At 33.2% G+C, this 16,152-nt stretch overlaps 1 protein-coding gene across 5 annotated transcripts in view; it reads left to right on the top strand.

Moving 5' to 3' along the window:
* Window positions 1-16,152, top strand: part of LOC150100871 (nuclear receptor coactivator 5-like) — a 201,805-nt gene that overhangs the window by 132,343 nt on the left and 53,310 nt on the right. For all 5 annotated transcript variants that reach the window (XM_090401698.1, XM_090401693.1, XM_090401695.1 and 2 more), the window contains one exon: window positions 8,855-9,163. In XM_090401698.1, coding sequence (XP_090257824.1) covers window positions 8,855-9,163 — 309 coding nt within the window. The remainder of the gene's footprint in view (window positions 1-8,854; window positions 9,164-16,152) is intronic.

Below are 16,152 nucleotides of genomic sequence, written 5' to 3'. Positions count from 1 at the left end.
ACGAGGAAAATACGGAGCAGCAGAAAAGGATTGCTGTAACCTTAGTGCTGAATTAAGCTATTAAATTAAGCTATTACTGGGAAAGTATTAGGCAACTGAGAGTTCCATTAGTTTCATGGAACTTTAACAGGGTGCTGAATTAATCAAATAGTGTTAAGGAAGGAATGAGCATTTTCCTTTATCCAAATATGTCCATACATGTAAAGTGTGACCATTAATTGAAGATTTATTCTAATTAGCGCTGCCATAGTGTGCGAAATAAAGTTATTAAGTGTGCCCATAATGAAATTGACGAGCAAAGGATTTACCCGGTAAGAACTGTCCATTTATGTGTTACTTCAGTGCAGAAATATATGTGTGATTCCTCCTGTTATTCCCCACATTAATTATAACGTTTTTTTCTGAAATCAGCCGGAGTAAGAAGTATGAAAGTGAATACTTGTGAAGCAGTTGTTGCCACCATTAATGTATTGAGACTTTGCTGACTGTGTGATAATAGTAAAAATTGTTATTAAGAGATTTTGTGATATTGAACTCTATTAGAAGTTAATTCAATGTTGTGAAAGCTGTAAGTTTGACAGCAGAGTGATCATAGATTGAATCTATAAGATGTGACCTGTATGCTAAGATAATTATATGACCCTGAATTAAATGTTTTGTTTTATTGATTTTAAATTTGTGTTTGCCTGAATCTTGTTTATTGCACCGTTCATAAAATTATCGGACCTAACAGGAGCCTTAAAATTAAGAGATAAACTCGGCCTGTATAAGAAATAAAGTTACTATAAAAAAATTAGTTATTGGTTGGTTCCACTATATTCCAATAGACTAATCTAGTTATAGAGTGGCGCAGTCTAAAAATATAAATTTCTCTATATTAAAATTAGTAATCAACCAGCAACTAATTACTTGTTTAAAAACTAAGTTAAAACAAGATGGCGGATCGAATACAAGGAAGAAGTACGAACCAACACCTCCCTCTCCTTCCTTGAATACTAGCAGTTGGTCTGGAAGAGCTGGATGAGAAACTTAAATCCTTTACTGTGAGGTCTTTGTCCCATGAATTATCTGTTTGTCAGTCTTGGAACACAGTTTTTCTGCTGTACTCTCGTATGGCAGGGTTGCTTTTCTGTTGTGTGGTTTCATTCCCTTAAACTGAAATTTTATTATTATTTGAAATCAAATATGGCAACTACTGGACAGTGAAACAAATCTACCATCTAGTTGGCATTACCTCTAACTAGAAAAATTAAGCCTTTGCAGTGTCAGTACTTACTTACCAGATAGTACACCAGGACCCATTCGTAGAAATAGGCTGTGCTGCAAGAAAGTGGGATTGATTTGACTAGAAGAATCTATATATTGAGCCCTTTGCGTATCCCAAATCTGTTTTAATTATAATACAAACAAAATGTTAAATATAGAAAAAGAATTATTACATTTCTTTCTATTTTGTTATAACATAAATCACTTTAATTGAAAAGCAGTTCTCATTTACTGTGTTTCCCAACAAAAGTGGGTAGCCTTGTGTCTGCATTTACAGACTTCACAGAATAGATGATTTGTACTCTTCATTTTCTTATCATGAGAATTTGAATATTGCTGCATTCCTGTCCTCTTTATTATGTTTGTTTTTGGATAATGCAAAGATGTAGGCTGATAGTAAGTCTCAGGTCATCATACTGTGCCGTGTTTGTTTTGTTTTAGTGAAGATTATGTGAAAACATTTTCTTTGTAATATTAGAATGTCTGTGTTATTACAACCTACTGACAAGGTGTATCGTTGCGTGAGATTTAAAATTCACTATATTTACTCTAAAAAAAAAAAGACGGTAGATTGAGCGGGCATGTACTTGAAATGAGTTTAGTCCCTGACAGAGGAATAATTCACTTGACAGAACTATTATTTGAAATATTCAAAAGGATAAATGATGCTGTCATACTGCCAAACTTATCTGGATTATTTTATTTTATCGTGAAGGTCTTGTGCATTGTTATTCTTCCTGGTGTGTGCTCATGCAATTGTGATATTTAGCTGCCTTCTCATAGTGACTGATTTGTGTAAATTCTACTTTGTGTTTTCTAATTTTTATATCACATCTCCACACATTGAACCTGTGTGATATTCAGCATAATAAGCTGTAATTTAATCAAACATTTAATTTTCCTTTGAGCATATTTTCATTTAGGTGAGTTCAGCATTTGGCCCATTTTCCCACTCCCATTAGTCACAGTGCTATTGTTTTCGCTAATCTTGCATTTATGTACATGTGTTAAACAGTTTTATTTATTTATGTGACTCCCACATAAATAAAGTTATCTGTCAAGACTTCCACACACAAAAGGTTCTAAAACTATACTATGTTAGTACTATGTGTGGATCAAGATTTTTGTCATTTACTGAAAGTTAATGGGATGGGCGAATGGTTGAGCCTTGCCCATCTGTGTTGCTTTATTAAGCATGATAATGCAATATTTGCACTTTTGTTGAGCCAAACTTGGGGACTTCTCGAATTGTAATCGAAGTGGAAAGAGAGATAACCAATATGAAGTCACATGCTATCAATAATGGACAGGCGGAATAATGAGCTGTTTATAACTAAACAAAAAGGACAAATGCCAGATGTCAGCATTTCATTTCTTGATATATATATATATATATATATATATAAGGAGATATAATGATATAATAAGGAGATAGTGTTACTTCTCCACTGTTATAGACTGTTTATCTACCATCTTGGCAACACACACACATACACCTTTTGTTAAATTTTCATAAGTAACCATATATCTTTGATAAGCTTTGCTCACTCAGTTCTCGTATGCCAAGTTTCATTTTAATGTATTCATTTTCAATAATTCACCATTATGCCATTTGTTCACTCCCCAATCTTCCTTGGGATTTGAGATCAGGATTAATGCTACTGCATCCTTGTCTTACACCTGATTTTTGCATCAAATCCTCTTCCAATTATAACTATATCTTTCAATTTTAGATGCTGCCATATACAACTTACAAGTGTCTTAAGATAGTTGGCTATGCATTGTTCTATTATTCACAGCAATATATATAGCCTATATATTGAATATTAGTTGTAATATAAGGAGAATATTAGTTGTAATTAGTTCTAGTTGTAATATAAAGGAGAATATTAGTTGTAATATTCTCCTTTACATCATATAATTGCACCCTTTTCAAGAGCTTTTTGCTTCCTTATCACATGCCTTTTCCAGATCCCAATTATATTTCCATGATTTGTCAACTGTTTCTGTTAAAGTAAAAATCTCGTTCAGACAATCATTGTTTGGCCTGAACCCAGCTTAGCCTTTTCTCGAGTATGCTTTTGCATAAATCTTACATAGAACACAAATTATAGAAGAATTTTTATTTCTTGGAGGGGGCGGGGGAAAATACAGCACCTGGAGATTTGTAAATTTTTATTTTAATGAGAATAAATACACTACTTTCCAAGAAAGTAAATGCATGACACAACATTGCAGTAACAGTACCAATTATATACAGTCATACCCCGAAGTTACATGGTAGGTGGGAAGAACAAAAAGCGCATAAGTCGAATTCGCGTAACTCAGGTATAATTTTGTATACAAACATACAAAATGTTAGTTAATTGGGACCAAAGGTTTACAAAAATACCTATATTTTTTAAGAAATATAATCATAATTGTAGTTTTTCATACATAAAAAAAGGTTATTTCGATATCATTGGTTTTGTCGGTTCGTACTTCTTCCTTGTATTCGATCCGCCATCTTGTTTTAACTTAGTTTTTAAACAAATAATTAGTTGCTGGTTGATTACTAATTTTAATATAGAGAAATTTATATTTTTAGACTGCGCCACTCTATAACTAGATTAGTCTATTGGAATATAGTGGAACCAACCAATAACTAATTTTTTTATAGTAACTTTATTTCTTATACAGGCCGAGTTTATCTCTTAATTTTAAGGCTCCCGCTAGGTCCGATAATTTTATGAACGGTGCAATAAACAAGATTCAGGCAAACACAAAAATTTAAAATCAATACATTTAATTCAGGGTCATATAATACACAATTAAGCTCAACTCTGACAAGAAAATAATATAATTATCTTAGCATACAGGTCACATCTTATAGATTCAATCTATGATCATTCTGCTGTCAAGCTTTCACAACATTGAATTCACTTCTAATAGAGTTCAATATCACAAAATCTCTTAATAACAATTTTTACTATTATCACACAGTCAGCAAAGTCTCAATACATTAATGGTGGCAACAACTGCTTCACAAGTATTCACTTTCATACTTCTTACTCCGGCTGATTTCAGCAAAAAACGTTATAGTTAATGTGGGGAATAACAGGAGGAATCACACATATATTTCTGCACTGAAGTAACACATAAATGGACAGTTCTTACCGGGTAAATCCTTTGCTCGTCAATTTCACTATGGGCACACTTAATAACTTTATTTCGCACACTATGGCAGCGCTAATTAGAATAAATCTTCTCAATGATAACTGAACTTTTAATGGTCACACTTTACATGTATGGACATATTTGGATAAAGGAAAATGCTCATTCCTTCCTTAACACTATTTGATTAATTCAGCACCCTGTTAAAGTTCCATGAAACTAATGGAACACGCAGTAATTCTTTAACTTCTAGAATTATTCTCAGTTGCCTAATACTTTGCCGGTAATTTAATAGCTTAGTTACAGCAATCCTTTGTATTCCTTTTCTGTAACTCCATATTTTCCTCGTCTGTCTGTGCTATACTAAAATGCTCTCCTATCCCTGAGAAGTATATAAGCTCAGAGCGGAGAAAACCGGGCTCTTTTCTCCGCTCTTAGCTTATATACCTCCCTTCTATTTTCCCGCCAAAATGTTTCTCATGCTCTTGTTTATGTCAAATTCCTTCTCTCAGTTCCATACAATATCTTGCCATTCACGCACGCGCCAGCTATTTCTCGCCTGTCTCCATAGTAACAAACAAAATAAAATAAAAACAGAAGTATTGCATAACATTATACCTTTACACACTGGTAATAATAAATAAAAACTAAAATATTATATTTCACATAAGGCATATTTAAATTTATATATACAGTTTCTCATAATATCAAATTAGGAATAATCAAAATAAACAAAGTGATATTTCAATACAGAGTTCTATTATTGCTAACACATGTTTTAGATTAATTAATAAAACTTAATAAATAAACTCAAGGCAATTACATGAATAATAATTTATAACAAGAGATTAATATCAAATAATATTTACAAGTATTGCCTTTGGTGTGGTGGATTATGTTGGATTCTGAAAGGAATATTAGTAATCAATATTTCTCTTCATTCAGAATCCAACAGTTTTATAAAATCTAATAGATTCGTCTGACAGCTTAATATCTTTTTCTTGTCACGCAAAATTTCTTCATAGCAAGCTAATGATTTTTTTATTCCTTGCCTTGTGGCTACAGTTTGTTCCTCGTTAGAATCTATGTCCTCCAAAATCTGTAAACCTTTCTTTTATGATTGTTCTTACTGTGGATTCCTGTAGATCAAACTTCTTTGCTAGCTCACAAATTTTCATTCTGCCTTCAAAATCCTTAATAATGTTGAGTTTTGTTTCCAAAGTCAATGTTTTTCTTTTCTTGCTAGCTCTAGAAGAATCGCACTTGCTTTGGACGACATTATTATTTTTTATGTGATAAAATTTTTATCAAGAACATAACATTAAACAATCACAAGGTTTGTAAACTATAAAAATCATGTATGAATGGAGACCGCGTGAAACACGTCAGTGCTTGTTCACACCATGTACGACACTGGCGAATGTAGCCAGTGCCAGAAAGATACGACTCGACTAGTAGTGAAGCAGGACGGGAATACGTACGTATATGAAACTGCAGAACTCCGGATTTGCGTAAGTTGGGGTATGACTGTATTTGGTTTAATCCTTTATCCAAGTGTAAGTAAACAAAGTTTGCGTCTGAAGTATTTTCAGGACTGGGGCAACTCGTAAAGGTGGAGTAAGTTCTGATCTCTTGCCTTAGTATCTCCCATAATGCAAAGCACATCTCCTTGCAGACATGTGTAATGCTATGCATGAAGGGAAGGGCTGCTACCCAGACCAGTAGTGGCCACTACCCAGACCGGTTTCGACCTGTATTAAGGTCTCATTGGTTGGAGCCAGACCCTGAGGTGGTGATAATAAGGTGGAAGTAATGCATAAGTCATATCACTATATACCAGTTGCCAAAAGGTGTCAACACCGTATTATTAAAATTCTCTTGATTAGAGATAGTTGATGGATTTTTTTTCCACATGGCTATGCTACCAATTATAAATTATTTTAATCCTTTATCCAAGTTTAAGCAAACAAAGTTTGCAACAGAAGTATTTTCAGGACTGGGGAAACTCCCTTCCATCAACTATCTCTAATCCAGAGAATTTTAATAATAAGGTTTTGACATCTTTTGCCATCTGGTATATGGTGATATGACTTTTGCATTACTTCCACCTTAGTATCACCACCTCAAGGTCTGGCTCCCACCCATGAGACCTCAATAAAGGCAAAACTGGTCCTGCAAGGAGATGTGCTTTGCATTATGGGCGATACTAAGGCAAGTGATCAGAACTTACTCCACTTTTACCACGAGTTGCCCCAGTTCTGAAAATACTTCAGGCGCAAACTTTTTTCTTGCACTTGGATAAAGGATTAAACCAAATATATAATTGATAGCATAGCCAAGTGAAAAAACTTCCATCAGCAGTAACAGTAGTTGATTGCACGATTTATTTCACATTGCGGGCTTTTGGTAAGTAATAACATGTTACCATGAATTCCATGTGTTAATTAATTCTATCAATCCCACTCTTTGTGAGGAAAGCTATTCACTGCAAGATATTGTGAAACAATTAGATTGCTATCATTCAAAAGTATTGCCTTTTGAAATAAAAAAAAAACATGAGGCAGGTATTTTGGAGAGAAACTTTTAAAGTAAAAAGAAGTGACTATCTGTGGTGAAGCAGGACCTACTACTTAAAGTGATTATCACTAGAAAATCATATGATTATATCAAATAAACTTTAACATCATTGAGATGTTGATTCAACAGTCAGAGTAGCTAGCACTGCTGTTAGACATTGTCATTAGCAAATTGAAAGCCTATAATTTTGCGGAGTGAAGTTTCAAAACATGCATGTTGCGTGTTTAATGTGACGAGGAATGTACTAAGTGAAATTCAGATCAGCGAAACCCTTTTTCATGTTCGGCTTACATGGTTCAGTATGTCAAGCATAGACCTAGTAAGCTTTTCACTTTTGAAGGATGTGAAATTTCCTGCAATACTACAAGCCTTATATCTACATTGACAGCACATCCTGAAAAGGAAATGACTGTCATGCACAACTGATTGATGCATTTGAAGACTGTATTTCAAAATGACTCTGTGGCATGCTTTCAAACTGTAGGGATAAACATTGTTATACTGGCACCTTTAATGATTATTAACTAAAAGTGCAGACTCTTTTCATCATCATAATCAAATTCCTGATATGTACCCTCAGGGGGGGGGGTACATATCAGGAATTTGTACATGTCAGTAAGGTTTCTTGTAGTACTATCACATAGTACTACAAGAAACCTTACTATCTTCTTATTGACAGTTTTGCCCCAAAATCATCTGTTATCTGTCAAGACTCTAATAATATTGACTTATATTTCGGTCTTCTAAGGCTCTTCTTACTGTATCAGTTCACCTAGATCCTGGTCTTCCTATGAGTCTTTTTCCTGGCACAAAAAAAAAAAGTTTTGTAACCTTTCCTCTCTAATTCTGTTTAAGTAACGACCATAACACCTGAGATTAGCCCTGCTGAAACACATTCCTCTGAATGCTAACCAATGTCCAATTCTTTCCTAATGCTTCTTTTTGATATGATAACCATTGATATCTGGTAACTCTCTTTACCTTTCTCAGAACTATCATATCTATTGAAGTTAAAAATTGGTTTGAACACTGCCTTGTGTACAGAAAGTTTGTTTAGTGTTTCGACTTTAATACCTTCACAAAAAGGTGAAAAAAGATAGTACATTATAATGCTACTTATGTTTTAAAAACTCCACTTCTACTGATGTTAATGTGTATCGCAGTTAAGAATAAAGAATGAAAAGAGAAATGTGGGAATCAGCGGTAAGAGTGAAGTATCATTAACTCAGTGCAGACATTGCATGTGCAGTCTGATTTCCAGCATTGCAACAATAAAGGCAAAACGTGGTTCACTAAAATGCTGAGTAAACAGTGAACACCATTTTGACCATATAAAATTGTTCCAAATCTTGTGATTGTATTTAATGTTCAGTAGTGTTCACATAATACAAAAAGTGTGGGCCATTTAGCTTGTATGTTATGTTGTATTACTTTGATTTTTATAATTTTGTGAAGATTACAAATGGCAGTGTTTATTTTATTTATTTATATGGAGCACTATTTTATTAATTACGTTGGCTTCAAGTGCTGCCAAAGGTCTGATCACATTCAATTCTGATTTTCGAGATTCCTTTGGTTAAAGAAATTTATACGTAATCATATCTTTTTTAAATAACAAAACCTGTGGTGAGATCGTAATTAAAAGAAACACGTATTAACCAAAATACGTGTGTTTCTTTTAATTGTAATCATAACTATTTAATGAATAAAGTCTTCATGTTGTATTGGATTATTACTTGCATGGGTGTATAAAAAATGAATTTTTTGTCACATGATAAATTTAGTTTGTTTTTCATTAAATTTTAGGTGGTTAACTGAATTCTTTTTTCTTCCATCTCTCTCTCTCTCTCGCTCTCAGAACATCGCAATATGCCACTTGATGATGCTCTAAAACTGGTCGCTTGCAATTACCATGAGTATGTTCAGAGTCAGAGAGACAAACTAGACAGAGATCGTATTGATCGTAGTCCCTACCTGGAAACAACACCTGCTGATCGTGAAATGCATTTCTTCTTTAGAGTTCTGGTAGAAGGAAAAGTTGTTACTGTTTCTGAACTTGATTTAATCATCAGATATTTGCAAGAACGAAGGGAAAGGATGATAGTTGCAGAAAATGCAGGTGGTCCAAGGTCATTACCAGGCATGGATGGGAAACCACCATTACAAAGTAAGTAGTGTACACATTCATACTCTTTTATTTACTTTATGTAGTGCATAAATGAGCTTCTGTTGTTAGACTTTACTTTAAGCTGAAAGTTAAAGAATCATGTAAACTCCATTTCCAACTTTAGTTGAGACTTATCAGAGCTCTCTACTGACAGGATTTTCTCATATTTATAAAAAGTAAAATTCAGAAAGTCGTATGGGTTTCTCACTTTAATGTCAAACTTTCTAGGTCTGGACATATCTCTGCATGGATTGCAGTGGTTCATATTTTGAGACAGTTTAAAAACTCTTTGCAATGAGACCATGAGTGGTTTATGAGTTGATTTCATGTGAGGGAAGGGACAGAAAAGTTATCATAATGAAATCCAATTAAGCTCTTTATACAGGCTACAAAATTATGCAACAGATGAAGAGTTGTGATTCTTAGGCAGGTTACAAGTATCACAAATGAGTGGTACAGTGTAAATTTTGCTTAAGACAGGACATTGCTAATATTTTTCTATTATTCAGAAAACAAACAAGAAACTCAAGACAAATCAACTCCTGGTATCTTCTCATAACCTGGCTTCATGAGAGTCCAGTAGTGCTTAGGAGATTAATCCTTCTTGATAAATATCTGTTCATCAGTTGTGCATGTATGTGCACGCTCTAGCTGGTTTATGTTTTGCAGGAAGAAAAATCTTGATGCCTTTTCCCTGGGGACTGGCCAGCTCACCTTCAGTAGAAAAGTACTTGCCCTTACCAAAATGCTAATCATTTCATTTGTAAAATCCTCCAGTACTTCTCAAGAATAATGATTGTCATATAGGATATGTTGATATTGAATTATACAAATGAATTTTCTTGTGAAAAAGCAGAAATTCCATAGTTCGTAATACTACTCCACCTGTGCACAAAAACAAACCACTGAAATTTCATTTCTTGCCATCATGGATAAAAATATTAAAGAAACCTTCAATCCTTCTTCTTCCCTCTTTCTGCTTTGTTTGATGTATGCAGTACTGATAAAATAGCTTGTCACCCTATGATCTGCATGGAACATGGATCCAGTGAGCAGATTACTCTATATCTAGGAAGCATTGTCAAACTTCTGAAATGAGTGCTCATATATTGCGTGGTAATATTTATATAAATGAAACCACATTTTTAAAATATTTCGAATACTATATGCTCTGAAACTCCAGTTATCTGAAATACTTCTCATACACATTTTATTTTTTTATTAGAAAAATCACTTGTTCAGTTAAGTTATGGATTTATCTTCTTGTTATAAACACAGCAGTAGATAAAAAATGATTTCAATTTAGCAGCAAGCCACTTTGAAAACTGCTTACCTACAGGTAAGCAGTTGATATTAGTTTGAGTCCATGTTGGCAGATTATTCTTTCATCAATATTTTATACAGAACAGCAAGTTCTCTTAAGGACCAGAGAAATGGTTTGTTAAAGCACAAAGTTTGCAATAGTGAATCGGGGTCCTCACCCCTTCATTAACAGGAAACCAAGAAAGTATTATTGGTATTCATACATACTGCTTGAGCAGGTCATTTGCAGATGTCACCCCCCCGCCCCAAGTTCATTTAACTTCTTTTCCCTGTATAGTGGAATTTTAAGTATTGGACCAAACAATATTCTTTTGCCACTTTATAATTTCTTATGTACTGCTGAAATATTTCACATTTTAAACACAATGGATATTGCTGATCTTCATATGAGACTCATACCCACAGATATGCAAGTCAAATTCACATTTACATGAATAAAAACATTCAATTTCTGTTAGCTATATCAAAAAGATGGTTTTTTTAAAAAAAAAAAAAAAAAAAGAATTAGGAGGTAAAGGACAGTCAAGGTAAACTGGTGTACAGCAGTAGCATATGTAATTTTGACCACCACAACTTTATAATGCATGCTGTTAATTGAAAAAAGGAGGGGTAAATCTAAAAAGAAAAATTAATAAATATCCAGTACTTATAGCCAACATGATCAACAAAGTCAACCTGATCTAATGAAGATAAAGGCAGGAAATCATATATACCACAAAGGATTGTCAAGAACCATGCTTGTATAGCACAAAGGGCAAGCAATAATGGGAGGCATAAAAGAGAAATGAACTAGTAGAAAAATATGAAATTATAAATATGCATTTTTAGAATCTGTATCAAAAAAAAATTTTTTTTTACCTGAAAACTTCTACAGTTAATCATCTTGATAGATAGCCAGTTCCATTTGAGGGGTGGGGGGGGCTGATAAACAGCTCATCTGCATTCATCAAGCCTAAGTAAGGGTATAAGTGATTGCGTATCTACTGTAAACATGTCAACTTCCTAATTGGACAAAAATATAACAATGGAGATAGTGATATAACATACTGTTCTCTTAAAACTAAACTACACAGTATTTTTAATTAGAATATTAATCAGAAATTAAGTTCACGGCTTAAAGCTCATTATATGTTTGAAAAATTAATTCTTTATCCATAAAGTAAAAAATTCTGAATTGTTCTTTGATGTGACAGCTGTCCAGGATTTATTTCTTTTCTTAATGAAAATATTTTAGATGCATAATTTGGATGGAAAGGATAATTCATGGTAAACTAGTATGCAATAGCATACAATATTCTGACTGATACAATTTTACAGTTCATACTACTGCTTGGAGGATGGAGGGCAATGTTCCCTATCAATTTTGCCAGCCTTGTGCACATGAAAAACATTTTATTCATAAGTTTTCATTCTCAGTGTGTGTGTGTGTGGTAGCTTGTGCTTACGATAGTGAGTCACAAGCCACCAACTCTTAATTTTAAAACTCTTCATCTTGGTAACAATGTTGTTAAAAGATGTATGTATTTTGAGCAATTTCCTAATGCTGTAGCATCTTGACAGTATAATTATGCAAGTCTGTCATCCTTGTCATATCTAAATATTTCATAAGTGCAATTTGCTTGCATGTTTGAGTAATATTGGAGTTGAAAACATTAGAGAAATTACTAAATAAGTGATAAGTATGATTTATATAATTCGTTTTTATAGTATGTTCAAAAATTATTCACTGTAAATTAGAAATTCTGAAAGCAAAAACTTTGTGCACATACTTACTAGGTGTGTGCATATGCACAGATTACAGGAAGCATTGGTGGCATGGTAAAATAATTCTAAAATAATTTAGAATTATTTTACCTTATGGATAAAGAATTTACTTTACATTAAAGAAATGGTATATATTATACCTTATTTCTGTAATTTACAATTTTAAGTATTGATTTGAATGGTATCGGCTCCAGCTGTCCATTATTAGGTCTCTGTTCAAATTTAACTCCACACACACTACAAGAACAGAATGTATAATACACTGTTACCATATGTAGTTGAGTGACGCAGATGAAAGACGAATATCTTGTGTTTCATGAAGAGCTTGAAGTTAATGGAACAGACATTTCTATACAAAACTGTATAGAAATGTCTGTTCCAAAGAATTGAAGTAGATGGAGGGAAAGAAAAAAGATGAGAATTTTATTCAATTTGTTAGGAGTTGAACTGTTTACAAATGTTGGTCGCTGACTGCTCTTGTTCTTATGTGATTAGAGGAAAGTGGAGAAATCTGTCTTAGAATCAGAAAAGTTTGAACTGGTAAGTAGGCATAATACTAGACATGAAAAAAATGAATTAAATAATTTTTAATGGTAGAATTTTTGCCTGTTTATCTAATGCATCCTCAGTACAACTAAAAAAAAAAAAAAGTGGAATAGCATGATATACAATTATCAGGATTTTTAAAGTGCCACAGTAGCTTTATTAATATAAAAAATGGTCAATCAATTCTTAATTTAAAAATAAATATGTGAATAAAATTAAGAAAGGTTAGCAGACTGTAAAAGTACTATCTCGTAAAAGAGATAAACATGGGCCATTAAGTTTGGACAGTGTAATATAACATTACAGATAACGGGATATTCAATATAAGCTTTATGTTCCTCATGACAGACAAAGGCACATCTTCAAGATAGTTTAAAATAAGATAAGTCATAAGAGCTAAGAATCTGGGTGGAGGAACCTTTTCTTTTGGTGAAGAGAGAACTGGAGAGAGAGTTTTTTTTTTGATAAGGTGGAATGCCACATGGATGTTGGGAGGCTTTAAAATTTTGCATTGTATTCACATATTCCTTTAACATGGGGGAGCAAAAATTTCTACTTGAGCAGAGCAGCAGGAATCCTCTAGCTGTTTAAAGCTCTGTTAATAAAGGCTTTGCTAAAACCATTTTCAGAAAGTTCTGTTAGCTGTAATGTAATTCTTTTCTATAGTAAATTTTCTGTAGAACATAAAGCACAATCACAATGCATTAATGGTTTTTTTTTTTTTTTTTTAAACTACAGTGATGGTACAACTTTTCATGAATATGACATGAAAAAAATGGCCTGTGTGACTTTTCTTCTGGAACACTGCCCTCCAGTTGATGAAAAATTAACAGATCGAAAAAGGCTAATTGTTATTTTCTTCTCTTTTTAAAGTAACTGTATTCTGGGATGAACTATATTTATTTTGGGTATGAAATTTCCAGATCAGAATGAGAACCATTCCAAATACTAAAGCATAGGTTTGGAAGAAATATTGTTGAGATGTTCAAAGTCTGCCATAAAGTAGTTAGTAGCAAGCATGGGTGAAAGAAGACTTCCCACAACTGTACTTTCAGTTTGACTAGCAGAAGTGAAAAGTTAAACAATATCAGAAGGAAAATTTTGCCTGTGTAATTCAGTAGTATACCTGATAAAGGAAGTTGGTGAAGAGTGATACATCTAAACTAATCATAATATCAGAAGGAGTTAACACAAATTTTTTTTTCTCAAGTTCGGAGCTCTTTTTATTATGCTCTTTCTTTATTTCAGTTGTATTGAAGATGGTGTAGATACATAGGCAGAAATTCTGCCATTTAAAAATTAATTTATTTAATGTTAGTTGTTTCTTGGCTCTACAAAGTAGAGAAATGAGTGGCCAGAAGAGAAATTAGTGGAGCATTGCCCATGAAAATACTTATTTAAAAAAAAAAAAAAAAAAAAAAAAATATGACACAGGATATGAGAAAGTGATTTGTTGGCATTGGTGAAAGCAGAATCAGTTATAAGGAAATTGCCCTCTTCTGTATACAGTCGATAATTCTTAGAGAAGGTTTGGGTGCACCACCATAAATGTGAGAACATTATTATATATTATATATTAAGTGTTAGGAGTTCAGCAGTAGTGTTTTGGAGGAGAATGGATGAGTTTTTAAACCTGGGAGAATATGGCTGCAATATGTACGAGGGTGGTCCAAAAAGTTCTCGGCCTGAACCATAGATGGCAACACTATCGGCAAGATTTTTTTTTTTTTTTTATAAGTTGGTACATCTGTCATAAGCATCCACGTGAAATTACAAGTCATTCTATCAAGTAGTTTGTTTTATACAGCTGTCTGAAGCAAAAGTGTTGTCTGTATCCCTTGAAGATAAAATTGAGTATCGTGTGAAAATTTTTGTAAAAGAAGGTTTAACGGCAAAAGAAATTCATTTGAAGTTCATAAAAGTTTATAGGCACTCTTCTCGTTTGTTTTTTAAGACTTGAGAAGTGGGCTGCCAAGTTTAAACATGGCCGTACCACCCTTGAAGATGATCCACATGAAGGATGTCCAAAAAGTGTAACAACACTATAGAAATCATTGATCAAGTGCACGATATGATATTGGATGACTGGCGAGTCAAAGTACGTGAAATTGCTGAGACTATAGGCATTTCAAAAGAATGTGTAGGATATATTTTGCATGAAGAATTGCATATGAAAAGGCTTTGCGCAAGATGGGTGCCACACTTACTCACAGCATGTCAAAAATGCACTCGCATGAAAATCTCTGAACAATGCTTGCGGTATTTTAACAAGAATAAAAAACTGATTTTGTGCATTGATTTATTACTATAGATGAGACTTGGATTCACCATTACACATCAAAACAGTGGACAGAAGTCAGTTGTTCAACACCAAAGAAGACAAAGTCAGATCCATCAGCAGGAAAGGTCATGGTATTGGAAAAATAAAATTGATTGAAGTTGAAAAATAAAAATAATTTTGAAATTATAAATTCATTGTTAGGCCGAGAACTTTTCAGACCACCCTCATTTATGCCAGCATAAGCTAGATGTGAAAGTCAGTCCAAGAAAAGAATTTGAAATCAGAACATTTTCAAAAGTAAGAGGGAGTGAAACGGAATCTTTCTTTTGGGTAATAAGACAGGGCTGTGTTTTGATACCATAGAAATTCCCTAAATTATCTTTAACTTGAGAATTATGGAGATCAGTGTTTAAGACATTAGTTTTAGAAGTTCTCAAAGCTTGAATCTTTAAGTACTATATGGTTTCTCAAAAAAAGAAAAGGAATGGAGATTAGCAAAAATGTGGATAGTATATGAATTTGGAGTAGCTGATTAATGTACTGGATATATGTGAAAACAGGGGTAGTTCAACATTGACACAGAAATCTGATGCAAGGAATACCACCATTGCCTGCAATGAACAACCAAACAGGAAATTGGCATTTCAATTGCAAAGGGGAGATCATAAAATGGTAAACATGATAAGAGGACAATTGCACGATTATGTGTGGCATAATCTTGGAAATGTCTTCTTATCTGAAGGGAGAATTTGACTGTCAAAGTCATTAAGTGTCTTTAATGCAAAACAAGAAGATGCTTTTTTTTATATAAATTTCCTTATAAAATATGTTAGATGATAATATTTCATAAGCCAAAAAAAAAAAAAAAAAAATTTTGAATTAAGACACCTGATTCTTTCTTGTATACTACTGTGTAGCACTTGGGAAACATGGACATTTCTCACATCAAGAGCCAGTCTTTTCTCTCTTGCTCTCGTGTGCATACACACACTAGCAAATTCCCCTTTACAATGCATTAATCTTATACTAGACTATTTTTTGGAAGGAAAACTTGAGTTTCTAGGAGAAAAATTAT

This window comes from Typopeltis vanoorti, chromosome 12 (genome assembly GCF_054136105.1).
Source record: "Typopeltis vanoorti isolate ZY-2024b chromosome 12, IOZ_Tvanoo_1.0, whole genome shotgun sequence".
Taxonomy (NCBI): Eukaryota; Metazoa; Arthropoda; class Arachnida; order Uropygi; family Thelyphonidae; genus Typopeltis; species Typopeltis vanoorti.
This window is presented reverse-complemented; position numbering and strand designations above follow the sequence as displayed.